The sequence below is a fragment of the Lepus europaeus genome, chromosome 9 (genome assembly GCF_033115175.1).
Source record: "Lepus europaeus isolate LE1 chromosome 9, mLepTim1.pri, whole genome shotgun sequence".
In the NCBI taxonomy this organism is placed as follows: Eukaryota; Metazoa; Chordata; class Mammalia; order Lagomorpha; family Leporidae; genus Lepus; species Lepus europaeus.
Genome location: NC_084835.1, coordinates 7,346,631 through 7,365,242, shown reverse-complemented (window position 1 = coordinate 7,365,242; position 18,612 = coordinate 7,346,631). Strand labels below are relative to the sequence as shown.

Sequence of the window (18,612 nt, the reverse complement as noted above, 5' to 3'; positions counted from 1 at the left end):
CTGCGACGGGCAGGAAGCACCCTGCCTTCTGAAGCGAGACACTTACAGACAACTGTGAGGGAGCTCATCCGGGAAGCTGGGAGGCAGACAGGAGTCTGTGTGCAGGACAGCCCGCTCCTGAATACTGCCACAGCCCGTTACCATCTGCCAGCTGCCGCAGTCTGTGGAGAGAGAGGATCCGGGCAGGGGGTGGTCCACTGATCTGGGGCAGAGAGGAGAGAGGGGAGACCATGCACAGTGAGTCACACACTTGACAGGGAGGGGGCCCAGGCCACGGTCACGAGCGTCAACTGCAGCATCTGGAAGTGCTTCTCTGCAGGTGCAAGGGGAGCTGGGCAGGCTGTGCTCAGAGTGGAGCACAGGGCAGCGCAGCTGAGGACCGCGCTCTGCGCACACAGGAGCTAAGGAGCAGGAGGCAAGCACAAGGACAGGGAGTGCACACCAGGGTCACCCACAGTCCCCAGCACGCAGATCCCTGAGGTCCTGGCAGTGAGGACCACAGGCGTGTGGGGCTGTGGCGGGTGGTGACCTAGATTGTGGCGTGAAGGTTGGGAGCCCTGAGGTTCCTCCTCCCTCTGCAGTGCCTTCCAGGAGCCATCGTTTGTATTCAGGAGCATCAGCCCAGCAAACTCACTGGCCATGCCCACAGGGAGGGGATGGCTCAGGCAGGCAACGCGACAGCTCCATCAGGCCTTTTGCAGACAGAGCTTAGGGGAAGGGGAGCCAAGCACTGCCGGGTGCCACAGCTGCCACATCCTCCTCACGGCCAGCCAACCCCTCCCTCTGTCCCAGGCAGTGGCTCAGCCGGAGAAGGGAGGGGGCAGGGGGGCCTTCGGCAAGCCCCCTCCAGCAGCTGCCCAGTGGTCCCAGGCCCCAGGGGCCTCTTTTCTGATGCTTGACCCTTTACTCATTAATTCAGGACCAGTGGAAGGTGAACCCAGAAACAGAGCAGAGGCGTGAACAGTGAGGAGTGGAGCACAATGCTCACCGACCTTGGCCTACCCAGCTGACTGTCAAGGGTTCCTAGTCTGGGGGTCAGAATCTGCAAGCAGCTGCCACCTGAGTGTAGCTCTGCCAACCTTTAGCCATGCCCACATCCCAGACCAGACAGGGCAGCTTCAGATGGGCAGGAAGCTTGCCCAAGGCCCCACAGCCAGGGAGCCCTTCTGCACGGGAAGCCCCTGTAGCACCTGGTCTTCCCACGTGCATCCCTCCTCTGCTCCCAGTGTGAGAGGCTGTGCCAGGCACTGGAGCAGGACATGGTCTGCTTCTTGATGGAAACCTCAGGGCCCAACAAAACAAGGCTTCCTGGTGCCTGGCGGCAGAAGCCTGGCCAGCTCAGGCAGCATGCCCATCAGAGCGTCCAGCCAGCACAACGCTGCGAAGGAGCAGCTGGCTGTACCACTGATGCTGTCTGTGGATCCCTTCTCCAGGCGTGGCAGTTTGGGAGGAAACAGCTGCTCACAGCAGTGCTGGGGGAACGGCAAGGACGCTAACTAGAGGAGGCCACGTGGGATCAAGCATTTCTGGAGCAGGGAACACAGGTAAGTCTGTCATACTCCAAACCCACACCCTCAGGGCCAGACTAACACCTCTGAAGGGGACACCACAGCCAAAGGCATGCAGGTGACCACCTGGTGAGCCGTGCACCCGGGCTCCCACGGAGGACGCAGCAAGGGGGTGGGGGTGAGGAGGTGGGATTGGGGCTCAGGAGGAGCCTCTCAGCTACCAGCCATCTTTTGCAGACCCTGAAATTTTTCAAGAGTGAGCACACGGGCTCCAAGGTAGTCGTCCTACCCCGAGGTTTGTCAGAGAACTGGCTGCAAGGTGGCCATGCAGCTCTCCGGGTGGAGAAGAAGGGACCGCACCCAGAAGAGGAGCTCACGAAGGCCATTCTGGGTCAGCGGGCTCCAGGGGACCCCTTAGACACTGACAGACACCAGAGATGACACCTACCAGTCTCAGGCACAGGCAGGCAGCTTGCTTCCAAGATGCCAAGCCCCTCTGCCTGTACTCACAGCCAAGCAGCCCTCACACCGCACACCATGCTTCAGGGGTCGCCTGTCCCTCTCTAGAGGGGCTCAGACCTCTGCCTGGGGGGCAGCTCCTCAGCAACACTGCCCCCTCAGAGGGTGAAGCCCAGACCCCCTTCACAGGGCAAGGCCTCGCCTCCCCACCTGAGGCTGACACCCTGCTGAGAGCAACTCAAACCAGGTGCAGTCAAGCTAGTGCTTTCTGGAAAAGAGGGCAAGAACCCTGCCAGAAACAGAACAGGCCCAACCCAGGCACAAGCAGGCCTGGTGGGCTCCAGGCTCCAGATCAGCTGCTCATGAGCATGGTCTCACCACAGCGAACACTGAGCATCGGGAAAAGGACGAGGGCTTCCAATGTGCCAGGCATCAATCACTCACGCAAACCCTAACTGGCAGAGCCCAGGGTGACCACCCCCACTAAAACGGGACGGGAAAACCTGAACTCAAGGGAAGTGATTTGCCCAAGGACACACAGGGACTGGCAAATCCATGGTGGCATTTCCAGCCTGCCATGGGCTCGTTTTAGCAGTCCTGCACGGACTATTCCTCCCGATGAGGGGTGAGGACCTGCACCTGGACAGGTACAGAACTTCCAACTGCAGTGAAGCAGACTTCCAGTTCATGACAGCCAAAAGGGCCCCAGCGGGCCAGCACTGTGGTACAGCTGGTCGGGCCACACTGAGAGGCCTGCATCCCATACCCAGCACGTTTGAGTCCTGGCTCCTCGACTTCTGATTCACCTCCCTGCTAATACACCTGGGAAGGCAGCGGATGAGGGCCCAGATGCTTGGGTCCCTGCCCCCAAGTAGGAGATGAGGATGTTGTTCCTGGATCCTGCTTTCAGCCTGATGCAGCCATGGCTGCTGTGGCCATTTGGGGAATGAACCAGCGAATGGAAGTTGTCAGTAACTCAGCCTTTCAAATAAGTGAGAGAGACACACACACAGAGACAGAGAGACAGAGAGCTCAGACTGAAACCACAACTATCCACTAAAAGAAATAAGACACGGGTCCCCAGAGGCAGCTGGCAGCCACTATGCCACCTCTGGGGAAGCTGGCCAGAGGACACAGCAAGGGGAAGGAACCATGGGCCAATGGACTAGAACTGGATCAACTCCACCTGGAGGCCACCGTCGCACTGGACTTTCCCACCAGGTCTCCTCTGTAACAGTTCCAGATGCATCTTTGGTTCCTTCCCTTTGGAAACTTCTGAGTGACAAGGCTGCCAGAGGGGCTTGCAAGTACACAGCAAGGCAGATGTGGGGATTGCTAAGTCTCTGATTACGGATGAGAAAATGTCAAGCCACCAAGTCACAGGGAATCAGTGCGGCCAAGACCCAGAACCCTAGGCCGTGAGGAAGCCTGGATGGCACCCAATTCAAGCGAAGTCCCCCGACCCTCAAGTCCTAAGCCTAACTCCGACACTGCCAGTGAGGGTCCCAAAGCCTCTGCCCACGCACCACACCACGGAGGGGCCTCCTCCAAGCCTGGCCTTTCAAACACACGTGCCTGTCCCTCCACCAGGGCCCTGTGCATTCTCACAGGCCCAAGCAGAAGCCCCTGGGGCTCCACGCTTTTTCTCCGAGGTCTTAAGCAGATGATGCCTTTGGTTCTCGGTACTGATGCCGGGTCCTGAGCTGTGGCCCAACACAAGAACACGCCCAGCAAGGCCGCAGTCCCATGAGCCACAGGGAGCAGCTTGGCTTCTCCCCTCACGTGACCTGAGATGGAGCTCACTGCTTTTGAGGAGCAGAAGGTAGTGGGTGGGCAAAAGTAGCAAACAGCTACTTGCAGCAGGGAGTTCCTGGGGCTGCTAGTCAACCACTGCACCAGGCTGCATGGTGTCCCTGGGCCAAGTTCATCCACTCTCCAGGCAGCCTGGCTCCAAGCTGAGCTCCGTGGCAATGGTTCCCTCCCCCACAACCTCCAGCTGTGGACAGTACTGGGCAAGCACACTGCACCCTGCACACGACCTGTGAGTCAGGAGCAGAGACCAAGGCCATGCACTTGGTAACTTACAGAGAAAGGCTTGGCGCTCAGAGCCTGTCTTGCCCCTTCCCAGCCCTGCAGCTGGTCAGAAACGGTGCAGCACCACCAGAAGCTGCTGCTGGGGCCGATGCCACTGTCACCTGCAGTGCCAGCATCCCACACGGACACTGACTCTCGATCCAACTCCCTGTTGATGGCCAGGGCAAGCAGTGGACGACGGCTCAAGTGCTTGGACCCCTATGCTCACATGGGAGACCTCGAAGAAGCTCCTGGCTTCTGCCTGGCCTAGCCCTGGTCATTGTGGCCATTTGGGGAGTGAACCAGTGGATGGAAGACCTCTCTCTCTCTCTGTAACCCTTTCTGATAAATGAAATAAATAAAAATAGAAATCTGCTGCTGCTACGACAGCACCAGCCAGCAGCCTTCTGGGTGAGGGTACGGGCTTGGCTTGGTGACATCTGGTGCACCCACACCTACTCCTCAGCGGGACAAAGCCTCAGGGTTCCTTCTGCAGAGTGAGTCCTGCTTCCCAGTCAGGCTGGCAGAACGTGGAGCACACAGAACTGAGTTCACCGGGAGGGGTCTCTGGCTGTCAGACGGCTGTGCTACAGGGTCTCTTTCCTCCCAGACAGTTCCTCCATTGTATCGCAGACCTGATTGGCCATTGTTACCCACGAGGCAGGGAAGCTGATGACAGGATCCCTCATGCACTTTCAGATAAAAGAGACTAAATTAATTTTAATGTTAATGGAAATACACAATTAGAATGCTCCGTATCTGAATCATCAAGCTGTTCAACACCTCTGGCAAACAGGCCTGCGAGTGAGAGCCCTGTCACCTGGCCGACCCCCGGCCCCAGGCAGACACCCCCAGAGCAGACTCCAGAGCCAGCAGCTCACAGCAGCCGCCCTCACTGCCTACACCTGCAGCTACACTGCTCCGCTTTCCCAGCGTCCCACAGACCCAGCACGCAGGGCTCGGGAGCCCCGCCCCTTCCCGCCTCCAGAAGACAGGGCCTGGGGGCCAACCTGCACTGGCCCCAAGCACAGAGCCACCCAGTGCAGGCAGAGACCCACTGCGGGATGCAGGAAACCATCACAGGACTGGAAAGGGGCTGACAAAAAGCCACAAGCCACGGGAGAAGGGTGAGGGTGTGCTGCGTCGGCACAGACGCGCCCAGCACTGTGGAAAGTCCACTCTGAAGACCCACCCAGACACAGACAGGATCTCTGGGCTTCTTCCCAGGTAACCAGCAACCCCGCACACACTGAAAAGGCAGCAGGAATGGCAATGGCGTCACAGCTCACAACAGCAAAGGTTCAACGGCAGCCCTGTAGCCGGGAGCAGGTGAGGACAGCCAGGCGTGCAAATCAGGCCAGGGCGGCGGGCACACACCAGGCAGCAAGGGAACAGGCACAGGGGTGAGGGCTGTCTGCCTGGCACCAAACTCCCCTGGGGCCAGAGGGCTCGTGGTGGTGTTGTCTCTGCTGTGGCACTCACAGATGTGGGGTTCAGAGACTAAGGACCTCTGGGTGATGTGGCCCCGAGCTCCAGCCCACCCTCTCGCCTGCATGGGGGAGACCCTTTTTCCATCCTCCTGAGTCACCTGGCTTTACCAGGTGAAAGCTCACAGAATGGAGATGGGGGGAGTTCTGCAAGCTTTACCTGCGTACTGGCTAGGTACCGAGGAAGAAAACCAACCCCAACGTTTCGAGTATAGCAGGGCTGGCCCAGCGAGTGCTACGGACTCCACAGCTCAAGCTGTTTTGCAAAATGTCCCTTTCTCCCCGCAGTCTACTAAGGATCTCTGTTCTCCCCAGAAGGACTAGATGTTTTCAAACTTTAGAAAACAAAGCAGGATTCGGCACTGTGGCATAGCCGGTAAAGCCTGCAGTGCCGGCATCCCATATGGGTGCCGGTTCGAGTCCAGCTGCTCCACTTCCGATCTAGCTCTCTGCTGTGGCCTGGGAAAGCAGTAGAAGATGGCCCAAGTCCATCTCCTACCCGCGTGGGAGACCCAGAAGAGACTCCTGGCTCCTGGCTTCGGGTTGGCACAACTCTGGCCATTGCAGCCATTTGGGGAGTGAACCAGTGGATGGAAAACCTCTCTCTCTCTCTGCCTCTCTGTAACTCTGCCTTTCAAATAAATAAATAAATCTTAAAAAAAAAAAAAAAAAAAAAGCAAAGCAATTCATAGGACTCCTTCCTTGAAGACATGAAAGGGACCAAGTGGCACCATCACTCAGAAATGCTTTTCCCCAGGGCCAGGCTATCCTGGAATCATGTTTCACCTCACCTGGGAAACACAGCATGCTGCACGCTCCAGCCACACATGGTCCATCCAACCTACCTGAGACACTCCTCTTCTAGTGTGGCGTCCTCCACTGCTTGACCCAACACACACATCTGGCCTAAGTCCGTATCTCCTGTTCTTACTGCCCCCGCCATGTGGACACAGAGGAGCCAGAAGTCTCCAAGTACCTGATCCACACTCTCAGTGAGTGTGAACTCCACAGGGCACTGGGATCTTCCAAAGGTGATGGGTGGAGGTCACCCATCACACCACAACCACTTCCCAATGGCCCTGCCAGGGTGACAAAGGGTCATCTGAGCCCACTCTACAGACAAGTCCTTGTTCCATGGCCAAACACCAGGCCATTCTCTAAACAGTGGCACCCACAAGCTTGTCTGTGGCTGCCTCCTGAGAACACGGCCCCCAGGCCCAAGGCAAGGAGCCCCATCTGGGACACTACCTGACATGCTACCTCACGTGTCTTATTGAGGGGGAGGGCTTTGGCGCTCCTCACCTGGGTTTGGGGACCTCCAGGGGACTGCTACCCATTCTGAAAAAGTTGTCAGAATGGTTGGAGGACGAGGAGCTGGAAGACTTGGCCTCCACCAGCCCCTGGTGGGAGGGCAGGCGGTCGTCGGTGGGCTGCGGTCGGTTCCAGAGCACACTCTGTGGGGAGGATGAGTGACTCTTCCTCCTGCAGTGCAAAGAGCAGGGCTGTGGGCCGAGGGAAGAAGCCACTCGGGAGTGGGTATGTATCCTCTCTCCCTCAGGTTCACAGCCGTGGGCAGCAAGGGCTGGGTCTTTATGAAGGGACTGGGGCCTTCCTAAAGGTATGGATATACCACACCGGCCTGCTGGCCTGAGCACGTGACAGAGATCGGTACTTAACCCACTCCCCCCCCCCCCCCCCACCGTGGTACGTAAAGTCCTGAGCCACGGCCACTTCTCTAAGGAAGAAGTCATCAAAGTCTCAGGCTTCCCTGGAACAAGGCTGAACCAGGCTGCAGCTCCCAGTCGGGGCCGAGATGCCCGCTCACTTGTGTGTTCTTCTGCTAAACTGCTGTATAGGGAGCTCCTTTAGCCCGAGCCTCTGCCCCTGCCCACTGCTCAGCTCCACAAGCTGCTGACACTTCCTTCCACTGGGAACCCTAGCCCTTGATGCTCCTGGGCCATCTCAGGCAGTGTCCCTCACCGACCAGATGGCCGGCCTCCAAAGCCCAGAGGAGACAGCAGGGGTGGAGCTGTGCTTTCCGGCCCTCTGCCAGGGGTTCCCTTTATTCTTGCAGCTCCAGTCCGGCTCCCTGGGGCAGGTGGCCCTGGGCACAGCTGTAAGCCTGGTCCCAGGCTGGCCCCTCACCAAGCTGCCTGAGTGGGTGCTCCTGCTGGGACCAGCTCCACAGCCTCGTAGGTAAAGCTCCCAGCAGCTCCCGGGGAGCTCTCCATGACCAGGGAGAAGTCACTGCCAAGGCTGGTGGTGCTGCCGCGGTCTCTGCGTCCTGGAAGAAGCCAGCGCCGTCAGTTAGCCCATGACCTTCGCTGCTGAAGCCCTCCCATCTTCTGTACCACACAGCTGGAAAAAGCAGCGTCCAGAACAAGCAGCTCCTGTCTGCTGCACACGCAGGGCACGCAGGGGAAGGAGGCTGCTGCGCCCGGACTTACTGAGCAAGCAGATGTCTTCCACGGTGAAGCCTGCCTCCCGGGTCGGCAAACTCTTCCTCCTGTCAACAGGACCCAGGGATGGCCAGGATCTCTCCTGTCCCCACCCTTCACCCCTGCCCACCCTGGAGAGCGGTTCCGAGACGCAAGCCACCCATGAGGACAGGCCCTGCCTAAAGACACCAGGCCGTCTTGCAGAACTCACCCTGCCTCAGCCTTGTCAGCTCAGCCCTTAGAGTTCAAGTCCAGCCCAGCATGCTAGGAACTTTGACCAGGAAGACACAACTTTCACAGGGCTCCGGCATTTCACAGGCTGGGAGCAGAGTTGTGCCCTGCTGTGTGGGCTGCATGCTTAGTGGACTGGCTATCTACAGTGGTCCAGGGAGGGCAAAGGTCAGCTCAGGGGCTGGCTACTCCCTTCTCTGAGTCACCACATGGCACTCACTCGTCCCCAAAGCTGTTCTGCTAGCTTAACTCCAAGGAGACCCCAACAGGCCTCCCCTATAAAACAGACTGTCAACCGTAACCCTCATGAGGGGTCTGGCCTCAGAAGGCAGGCAGGGCAGGAACCGGGCAGCAAGCCCTGGCCGGCCCCGGAGCAGTCCTCAGAGGGCTGTGGCCCCAGTGTAGGAGCAGTAGGCCTCCGCTTACCTCTGGGTCTTCAGAGCAGAGAACTCCTCAGAGGTGATATGCTTCAAAAAATTGAAGCAGAAGAAGAAAATCTGAGGAAGAGACCAAGAAACAGGTCCCAGTAAGCAGACTTTCTCCAGGGTTAAGAAGCAGGAAGCAGAACTCCCTGGGGCAGGCAGCTGGCCACGATGGTCAACCCCTGCTGGACAGCAGCCCTGCTTTTGGGGGCCAGCGGCACATTCTGCTCTATGAAGTGGAGGGGGCTGAGGCAGGGTCTGGCAGGTGCACTGGACCACACCCCCATCCTGGGAACACACAAGGGCAGCCAGCGGCCTTCCCAACACACTTCAGGCTGGACACATGTTCTTGTGCTCTTTTAAGGACCTCAGAGAGAAAGGCTAGCAGGGAAGGACAGCTGGGAGGGAGAGCAGTGGAGGCAGCAGGAGACCAATAGAAGGGAGAGGGATTCTGGGGCGACCACAGCAGAGGTTCAGGAGAATGTGGCGGGGGAGGCTAATGTCTGGCCCATAGCACACCCTGACAGAAGCTGTGGGCGAGGCCAGAGGCCCCTGGTCTCTGGCTGCACCCCCACTCCCAAGAGCCATCCCCCTTCTCCCTGCAGCCCTGTGTTCTACTCCGGCAGCCTTCCCAGGGCTCCCCAGAGTGTGGTCCAGGTAGCTCTCATTAAAGAAAGGCCCACAGGGTGTCCCCCAGCCCCCTAAGACTTCCTCAAAGCGGGGGGGGCTGCCCAGGTCAGGCTGGCACGGACTGTCGTTACCTAAAATCACACGGTGTCTCCACCACGGCTGGCTCGGGCTTTAATATGTCAATGTTCTCTGCCAACCTCAAAGGCGGGGGAGGGCATAGGGTGGTGTTTAATGGGCACAGCTCTTCTGGTTTCTCTTAAAAGCGACTGTCTGAACTATGTGGTGAGGATGAGAGAACAATCAACTCTGCAGCTGAGACCCTCTTCTTGCTGATGGGGGGAGCTCGGGGGTTTGAACTCAGCCCCACCCTCTACCCTGAGACCCTGAAGGCAGAATCCGGCCTGCTGGATGGGGGAGGAGGGAGAAGCATAAAGGGCAGAATGTCCTGGAAATGTCCCCAAATGCGAGACTACAAAGAGGCTTTAGCAGATTTCAAGGCACTGGCGAGAGATCGTGGACGCCTCTGTGGAGCAGGCTCAGGAGCCCTGGCAGATGCGATAAGTGCTCAGAAGAGGGGATTGGGAAGAGAGGGACAAAAGGAGGTGGCTGGAGATAAGACACCAGGCGGGGCAGAAAGATGCTTTGGGAAGACGGGTGGGGGTGGGGTGTGCAAGAGAAAGCAGAACCCCGAGGCACCTCTACATTGGGCCTCTAGATGGGTAAGGGAGGAAGCAGTCGAGACCCAAGGTCGAAAGAACAAGGCCTAGTGAAGGCAGGGAGACTGGAAGGGGCCTGGAGGCAGCTGGCAGCCAGGAAAGCCATGGGGCTGAAAGGGCCGGGGCGGGGCAACAAGGCGAGAAGCGCCTCTGTGCTCTGGCTGTCACGATGGACACCAAGGACGACGTGCAAGCTGGCTCCAGAGCTGAGTGCAGAAAACAAGGTGGCCCAAAAGAAGAAGGTGGTGAAGAGAAATGACAAGTGAAGGTCATGGAACTGTCGGCGTGGCCGTGTGTGCACGCTTGGCAGGATGTACAAGAAAATGCCCCTAGACAACTGTCGCCTGTCCCTCTCGTCAGCCCTGAGCTGTGCTCCCAGCTGTGCGCAGCACTCACCTCCTCCCCCTTGCTGAGCCGATCCACCAACATGTGCCTGCAAAGAGGAGGGCGAGGTCAAAGACGGCAGCACCAGGATGAGGCGGCCAAGGGGAAGCTGGTCAGCAGCCACAGTACTTCCCAGGGGTGGGACTGTCCTGACCTGACACCCATCCCTGGAGCCACATCCCTCACACAGAAACACAGTTCCCAAGGCTCCAGCAAACCCCAAGCCCTGACACTCCTCCAGGTCTCACCCAAAGAGGAACCAGTCGTAGGCCACAGTTAGGTAGAGGATCTCAGCGGGCTTCAGGGATGTGTGGATGAGCCCATCCTGCAAGAGACCAGAGATGGCAAAGCTGCCTCCTCGGACCAGGTCCTCCCCTCCTCCCCACCCCTCCCCACAGTGCAGGCTGATGAGCACCCCTGAGAACGGGGTGAACCACACCTCTGCTGTGAGCCCCTGCCTCCCCCTCCCCCAGTCTTAGGTTCCAGAGACAAAGCTAACACACTCACAGGGCAGAGCTCGGCCACACCCTGAGTGCTACCTGCCCAGGGCCCGCATTCATACTCACAGCCCACAGGGAGAGGCGCAGGAGGGAGATGAAGAGTGGGGTGCGGTCCCAGCCGGAGATGCAGTGGACCAGCAGCCCGCTGTCGTCTGCTTGCAGCATGGAGGCCCACAAGAGAACCAGACAAGGCCGGTGAGGGGCGAGGCACCACCCCCAGCCCGCCTTTGCCCGGGTGCTCCCCACAGCTTGCCTCAGCCTAGTCCCAGGAGGGCTGTGCAGCAGGCACATGTCTTGTCTGAGGCCTTTCTTCCTTTCCCTGGGGCCAGAAGTCCAACCCACACCACCCAGGCCATAGAGGAGGGGCTGACAACACAGCCCCGTCCAGTGTTTCTCAGGGGGACACTGCAAGTACTCCAGGGTTACAGGAACTGTGGAACCTTTAAGTATCCCTGGCCAACATGCCCCACGTGAAAGCATCCCCTGCACTAGTGATTCCTACAACACCCAACGGATATTTCCGAAGCCCTCTGGAGGCAGTACTGTCCCAGCTCCAGGGGCAGGCATGGGACTTTGAGAATTAAAGCCTAGCCACCGTGCCTAGTTCAAGGATGAACACTCACCCTGAATGGGCCCACGTGACCTCTGACTCTCCTGGGAGCCCCAGGGCGCAGCTGGAATGGCTACCACTATCTCCTCTGAGGAAGCTCATTAGACACCTGGCTGCTCTTGGCCTTCTTGGTTGTGGGAGCCAATACAGTGCCACTGTTCTGGCAACTGCGACCCCACAGAGTCCTGACTGCTGCTGAAGGGCTGGAGTCAGCCCGTCCTGGAGAATGAGAACTGTCCAGGGTGCAGGAGGAGAGCACCCTGTGGGCTTGTGCAACCTCTACCCTAAGCTGGGACTGATCTTCCACTCAAGCCTCCTCTTTCTGAATGAGGGCTCGTCCCGAGCTGCACGTAGTGCTGGCAGCATGGCTCGAAGGCCAGCCGGGCCAGTGCAGAAACACCTGTGTGTGGCTGATGGTAGCCTCTTCACTTTGTCTTCCATGGGGTACAGCGGGCACAGTGTCCAGCCTGCAGACTCTAGGGAATTTCCAATCTCTCTCCCACAGAGTAAAACATTAGTGTGTGACACCCCCCCCCCACACACACAGAGTCGGGGGTCATGGGGTGAGAACAGCCAGTAGACACTACGGCCTGAGAGCTCAGGAAGACGCACACTCACCATCCCTGCTGACTATGGACAGCAGCAGTCTCAGGTAGTTTTGCGTCTGTTGCACCAGGTCCCAGCTCTGTTGGGGAGGACAGAGTGGCCAAGGAATAGGTATTAACTCAGAGCTGACGTCAAGGTGATTTAAAAATAAATCGCTCCACAGCAACAAGTGCAGACTGGGTCACAGGCCAGATCCCGAATCCCATAGAACCAGATGTTCTGACCCCAGCTCCGAGAGCTCCTTCCCCCAAGCCCGTCAACTGCCGTTCTCAGTGGTCCCATCTGGATGGGAAAGGCACAGGCTGCCACGGCCCCAGCTTCCAGCAGCAGCTGTTGGGCATCCTCTGGGCCCTGGCTCCAGTGTGGCCATCTTCAGACTCGGCAAAGGTGAGCAGAGAGCCCTGAGCCTGTGGCCAAATGGAAACAGCCATTCCTTCACCCACCATGACATACAACCAAGCAAAGCGGCAACCTTCCCTGTACTGCTACTCACTGCACATGGCCTTCTGATGAAAAATAAATGGAGCCTGTGTTTGCAGACAAAATCTTTCCCAACAGGAGGCCCACGAGGTGGGATCAGAGCTTCTACCCCAGACCAAGCCAAAGGCCCGGCCCAGATGCTGAGAACCAGCCAGCTCTGAACCTGAAATCCACAGAGGGGCCTGACCCAGTTTTCTCACCCACTTCCCTGGCTGGGGACAGCCCCGGCCTCTCCAGACTCAGTTGTCTGCCACTGTTCTGGGGCTGGGCACTTCCCAGGGGGGAGGGGAACACGGCACCTGTAACTGCAGTGGTTTTCCCAGGAACAGAGAACAGGCTCATTTACCCGACCCTCCCCCAGTCCCCTGAGAGCTCTGACCCACTTTCCGTAGCTCCAGAGACACGGCGGCAGCACAGCGCTGATGAAGTCATTAGCGGCAGCAGCACCAGGGTCTCTCAGCTCATCTGGCTCAACGTGCCCCACCCACTAAGGGCAACACACTTCCTCTGAGCTGCGATTCTCACCGGTGAGGAAAAGCAGGAGGGGGAGGCCGGAGCCACACAGCACAATGCCCAGTGAGAACTGGCGGGCACGGGAAGACGGCGGCAGCCTGGGAGGCAGGGACCAACCACGCTTGATATGCCACTGAGGCCAACAACCACAGTGGCTTCCGACGACCACAAGTTCCCTGTGCTACGGTGAGCCACACGGTGTAGAGGGATGAGCTGGCCGAGGCCCAAGGTCACACGGCTGGGTTGAGGGACAGGTCCAGTCCTGCAGGACTCAAGGTCTACTTCGCTAGAAATACGCTACCCCACAGGAGTCGGCGACAAGTTTAGACTAAGAACCAGACGTCTGAGGGGACTGTGATTGTGGGAGGCACCGGGGTGGCGTGCTAGGGTGAGCCCTGACTCGCATCCTGAGTGCTCCATGGAACGTACCAGGCAGAGGGAGCACATATGTCTCAATACCAGCACATCACACTGCCCCCGGAGGGCCTGGGCTGCAGACACAACAGCAAAGAAGTGTCCAGCCCTTCTAGGGTCGTGGGCCCTACACTGGGGGAAGTGAGGCCATCAGTTTAAGGCCTGAGGGCCTCGGGAGAACAGCTGAGTTGCAGTCCAGCCCCAGGCAGAGTTCCCCCAGCACACAGCATCCCTTCCTGAGGGGCTGTGGTCCTTGGCAAGCTAATGTGTGATACCCCTAGTCATACCTTATTCAGTAATATCTGTCACAGCCTGTACCTGCATGAGGAAAAAATGGGCCAGGTGGGACCAGCGTGGGGCGCAGGAGACAGCCGACCTGAGGTGTCTGCCTAAACTCCATGTAGGAGGAGGCCCGGGCAGGGGCTCTCAGCCCAGCAGTTTCGATGCCTGCAGGCCACCTCAGAGTGCCTGAGATCCATTCTCGGCTCTGGCTCCTACTTGTTCCCTACTAAGGTGAACCCTGGGAGGCAGCACTGACAGCTCACATAATCGGGTTCCTGCCACCCATGCAGCAGACCTGGATTGAGCTCCCCACTCCTAGCTGTGGCTCTGGCTGTTGAAGGCATGTAGGGAGTGAGCCAGTAGAACACATAACAAACACAAAAGGAATCCTGTGGTCCCTCAGGCCACTCAATCTATGTAGGCACAGCCTGGGACTGAGACCAGAGGGCTGGTGTCTGGGCGGCAACCAAACACACCGGCTTGCTGTCCTGCTCTGCAGAAACACCGCGAATGTGAGGGAGCCAGGACAGCGCCTACCTCGCGCACTCAGACGCTCGGCAGGTGCCCCGACACGAGGGGCTGAGCAAGCAGACACTGCGAAGTCAAACAGCCGCTGCTTCTACAGAGCTCCTGGTCCTCAGGACACACAGTGCCAAGGTGCTAGAGGAACACCCTGCTTCCAAGGATGGAGACCCCCAAGGCTGGCCCTCCAGACGCAGGGACGGACCCAAGAGGGGAGCAGGATGCTTTCTGGCGTCCACGGGCTGCTCAAGCTCTAGGCCCCAAGCTGTCTCTGAGCGAGAGATGCACAAACTGTGGGTGCCTTCCTGCTGGAGCGCAGAGCAGCAAACCTCTCAATCAGTGTCCACAGCTCAGTGGAAAATTCCACGAAAGATGTGCCTGGGGGGTTAATGGGAAAGATGCAGGCACCCAACCTTCCAGGGATGGGCAGGAGGAGGTGGACCAGGCAAATCTTCCTGCAACAGACACGGAGTCAGATCCTGAAGGGCAGCGTGTCAGCCAGACAAGCAGCTGGGGCAGGCAGCAGAGAGAGGGGAAGGCGGCAGCAATTTCAGGGCTACTGGTCCCATCTTTTTACCTTTTTTTTTAAAGGACAGACACACACACACACACACACTTTACATGAAAGGCAAACAAGAAAAAAGGAGAGGCGGGGGCGGGGGGAGGTATCTTCTATCTGCTGATTCACTCTCCAAATGCCCAAACAGGCAGGGCTAGGCCAGAGCCAGGAGCCAGGAGCCAGGAGCCAGGAGCCCGGAGCCAGGAGCCCAGAACTCCGTCAGGCTGTCCCATGTGGGTGGCAGGGCCCCAAGCCTTTTAGTCATCACCTGCTGCCTCCTAGAATCCATCAGCAGAGGAAGCTGGATCAGAAGCACAACAGCCAGGGCACAAACAGGCACTTCAGTATGGGATGCAGGCCTCCCAGGCAGCGGCCGAATCTGCTGCGCCACAATGTTCACCCCGACTGTCCCATCTTAAGCAGACGGCAGGTGAGACCGCTGGCAGCCCTGGGCCTGTGTGGGCTAGAGGGTGAGGCGGACCGTCCAGAAGGACCAGGGCCAGAGGAGGACAACAGAAGCCACTTCAGAGTTTCCATCACCAAACGAGGTCAGGCAGCTCTGCACTTCTCCCCAAACACGTATTTAAGAGGAAAAATGAAAAATGCCACTCCAGCCCAGATCTAGAAAAGCAGACTCTGAGGTCCTCTGGATACAGAACCCCTGGTGGATGCAAATCTTTGAATGAGTCCTGTTCAGAAAGTTCCGATTTTCCAGGCCAAGAGCAGTCAGGAGCTGGAGGGCACAGGCCAGAAGCTCTTTCCCTCCTGGGCTGAGAGCTCAGAGAGCCTAAGGGGTTCAAGGGCAGAGCTCAGACGTAAGGGTCGTGTGAAGCAGGTGCCACTCCCCTCACCTGATACTGGCTCCAGTCAATGTTCAGAGAGTGAGTCAGGAAGTCGGGGATGCTCAGCGGGGCATCGACGTAGTCCTGGGGAAACAAAGACGTCTGTGAGACTGGGCTGGGGATACCTTCAGGCTGTGGTGACTGGCAGGCTGCAGGCAGGAGGCTTCTCCACAGGGCTCTGCTTCCCTGGAGTGGCTGCCTGTGTGACTCCAACAGTGACAGCTGGGAGACCGAGTGACCAGGTGACTGCAGCTCCCTGTCGGCTGCAGCAATGGGCAGCATCCATCTACATCCAACCTTGGGCAGGCTTCCCATCCCCTGGACCTGCTCCCCACTTTCTCACAGGCAGTGGAGGGCAGAGGATGGAATGGCTGCCCTGTCGTATACCTGAAAACCTCCTGTACAGAAAGGGAGTGGTGAGAAGGGGAGAGGGGAGCGGAAAGCACAGAGGAGGACAACGAGACATGAACACAGCATGGAGATGAGGGAGAGAGAGACGTGATTCACCGCGGGAAGAAAAGAGAAAGGTAAAGGGAGTTATTTCCCCCAAACACGGCAAGCTGTTCTCCCGAGTCTCTTTTCACCAAGAACCCCCTGACCACCGTCACTGCTCCTACCTGCTTCCAGTTAAATATCAGCCCTTCTGCCATGTAATCCCGGTCCTTGTACTCCTTGAAAAATTCACAGCCTGGGAAAGAAGGAGAGAGTCAGGAGACCTCCAGCTCCAGCCCACGTCTCCTGAAGCAGCCTGGCCAGCCAGCTTTGCCTGCTGAAGGACCAGGGCCTCCAGAGCTCCCACACTCCCCACATTTCCACCCTGGTGGCTCCCAGGAGGCTAAGGCTGACAGCGATGAGAGCTCAGAGGTGCTCAACAAACAAGGAGCAGGTCCAGGGGCACCCCCGGTTCACAGCCTCCCGTGCTCCTCCCTGTAACTCTCTGAGCTCCCTGGTCACCGGTCACTCTTCCTCACCGTAGGTCCCTTTAACCTCCACATCTGCACAGTGCCAGCTGCAGCAAACAGAAGCCCGTTTCCCAACAGGAGGCCCAGCATCACTGAGGACTAACATGGGGCGACTGCACTCACTTAGAGGCTTCTGGGAGGGCTCCGTGTTCTGCCCCTGCACAGCACCTGAAACAGGTCCTCCAGGGACCCCCCGCCCCCGTCCCAAACAAAGGACAGCCTTTCTGTACCACTGGCTGGAAAAAGTCCACAGGGGTAAGAACTCAGGGACCAAGTCAAGAACAGGGCTGTGGAAACCTTTTCAGCTTCAAATCTCTGACAGTGAACAGCTATTTAACTTCTCTAATGGTTGATTTTCTTATTTCCAAGATGGCTGTTTAAGGATGAAGCGACACGTAGAGGACTCTGGCACAGCCCTGGAGCAAGTGCACTGGAGGCACACTGGCCCTTTGCTGATGCCACCGTCCCCATGTGAAGGAGGGAGGCCGGCCCTTAGGCCACAGCTTACCTTCGCTCAATCTGACCTCAGCACAGTGACGACAGGGACTATCCCTAGCCTCTCAAGGCTTCCCGGTGCCTTCAAGTCACAGGGCGGGGGGAAGGCACTCAGAGAGCAGCTGCTTGTAGTTATTATGCTCTGTTCATCAACTAGCCAGCACCTACCCAGGCCCCGGGGGACACCCTCCTAGAAACTGAAAGCAACACATGCTTGCCCCAATTCTGGGGAAGTGGCCACAAAACTGACAGGGCAAGTTCCTGGGAATACGGGAACGCTCCCTGTTGAGGGTGGCCTGCAGACCCTCCCGTGTGTTCCAGGCCCAGCTGGCCTTCCACACGCACTTCCACGCCACATCCCTGTGCCTTGCTGTGGCCTGTGAGGCCAAGAAACAGCCACAGCACAACACTGGAGCCTGTCCCCGGGGCTCTCCCGGGGAGAAAGGAGAGAAGCAGCATCGGACACAGGCTGGAGCTTAGGAGCCCGGGCTCAGAAGAGACACCAATTATCCCTCAGGGCTCTTGTGAAGTGCTCTTTATTCCTAAATCCAGCAGCTGAAGTCAACACTGCAGGCTCCGGGCTGAGCTCGGCCCAGCTCTGATGGAACTAAAATAGACTCGTACCCAGGGCAGTGCCTGACACGCGTCCTTAACAGGCTTCTGGACAGCAGGCAGGCGGGCAGGGGCTGAAGGGGCTGCGAGCAGCACCCACTCACGGAGCAGACCGATTACGACGCGTGCCGTGGCATTCTGCCTGTTGAGATGGGTGCCCTGAAACACCCAGGGCGGGTCTAAACACAGGCTGCGCAGACACGGCCAGAACCACCCTCACTGTGCACCGTGCCTGCACCACAAAGTCAATGCAGGGTTCAACTGAAAAGCCTTAAATGGCATCAAAGAGCACCTCATAGCTCGGTGCAGGGAAGTGGTAATTTTGTTTCTCTTTCTTATAAAATAATACAGGCATTTTTAGAAATTAAAAGAATCTATCAAGTAAAAAGTGCTTCTCCTGTCACCGCTTCCCTGGCTTCTTCGCCTTTTACTGGTTCCTCTGACCCTCTGCTCCCATACACATACAACCATCCGAAGTCAGATCTTACAATTCTGGCATATTCCCTCTACCCCGGACTGCAAACACGTTCCTTTTCCACCGCTGAGGGGACCGCTTGATTCTGTATCTTGTCAGGAGTCTAAGCTATCTCCCAAGACTGCACAGTACTTAATTCTGATGGATACACCACCACTTACTTAACCATTATTCTGACGAAGGAAAACCTTCCCTGTTTTGTATTTATAGACAGCAAGATGAGCATCTTCTACCCCAGATCAGCTGGATTACAGCCTAACAACTGATGAGAAAAATACCTGGGTGAGCGGTGTGAACACACAGACTCTTCTAATAAGACGCCTGTGTTACATTCCCGAAGCAGGGATATTTACTATTCTAGCATCCGTAGAGCTGAAATTTAAGCCAAAGAG

The 18,612-nt window shown here is 57.8% G+C and overlaps 1 protein-coding gene across 6 annotated transcripts in view; it reads right to left on the bottom strand.

Moving 5' to 3' along the window:
- MTMR14 (myotubularin related protein 14) overlaps nucleotides 1-18,612 on the bottom strand; it is a 41,707-nt gene that overhangs the window by 3,009 nt on the left and 20,086 nt on the right. For 3 of the 6 annotated variants that reach the window (XM_062200389.1, XM_062200388.1, XM_062200392.1), the window contains 11 exons: nucleotides 16,294-16,364; nucleotides 15,686-15,760; nucleotides 12,077-12,143; nucleotides 10,915-11,000; nucleotides 10,597-10,673; nucleotides 10,361-10,397; nucleotides 8,623-8,693; nucleotides 7,975-8,033; nucleotides 7,673-7,811; nucleotides 6,830-7,009; nucleotides 47-202 (listed from right to left, as the gene is read on the bottom strand). In XM_062200389.1, coding sequence (XP_062056373.1) covers nucleotides 47-202; nucleotides 6,830-7,009; nucleotides 7,673-7,811; nucleotides 7,975-8,033; nucleotides 8,623-8,693; nucleotides 10,361-10,397; nucleotides 10,597-10,673; nucleotides 10,915-11,000; nucleotides 12,077-12,143; nucleotides 15,686-15,760; nucleotides 16,294-16,364 — 1,018 coding nt within the window. The remainder of the gene's footprint in view (nucleotides 1-46; nucleotides 203-6,829; nucleotides 7,010-7,672; nucleotides 7,812-7,974; nucleotides 8,034-8,622; nucleotides 8,694-10,360; nucleotides 10,398-10,596; nucleotides 10,674-10,914; nucleotides 11,001-12,076; nucleotides 12,144-15,685; nucleotides 15,761-16,293; nucleotides 16,365-18,612) is intronic. The other 3 variants (XM_062200390.1, XM_062200393.1, XM_062200391.1) reach the window with 2 other exon arrangements.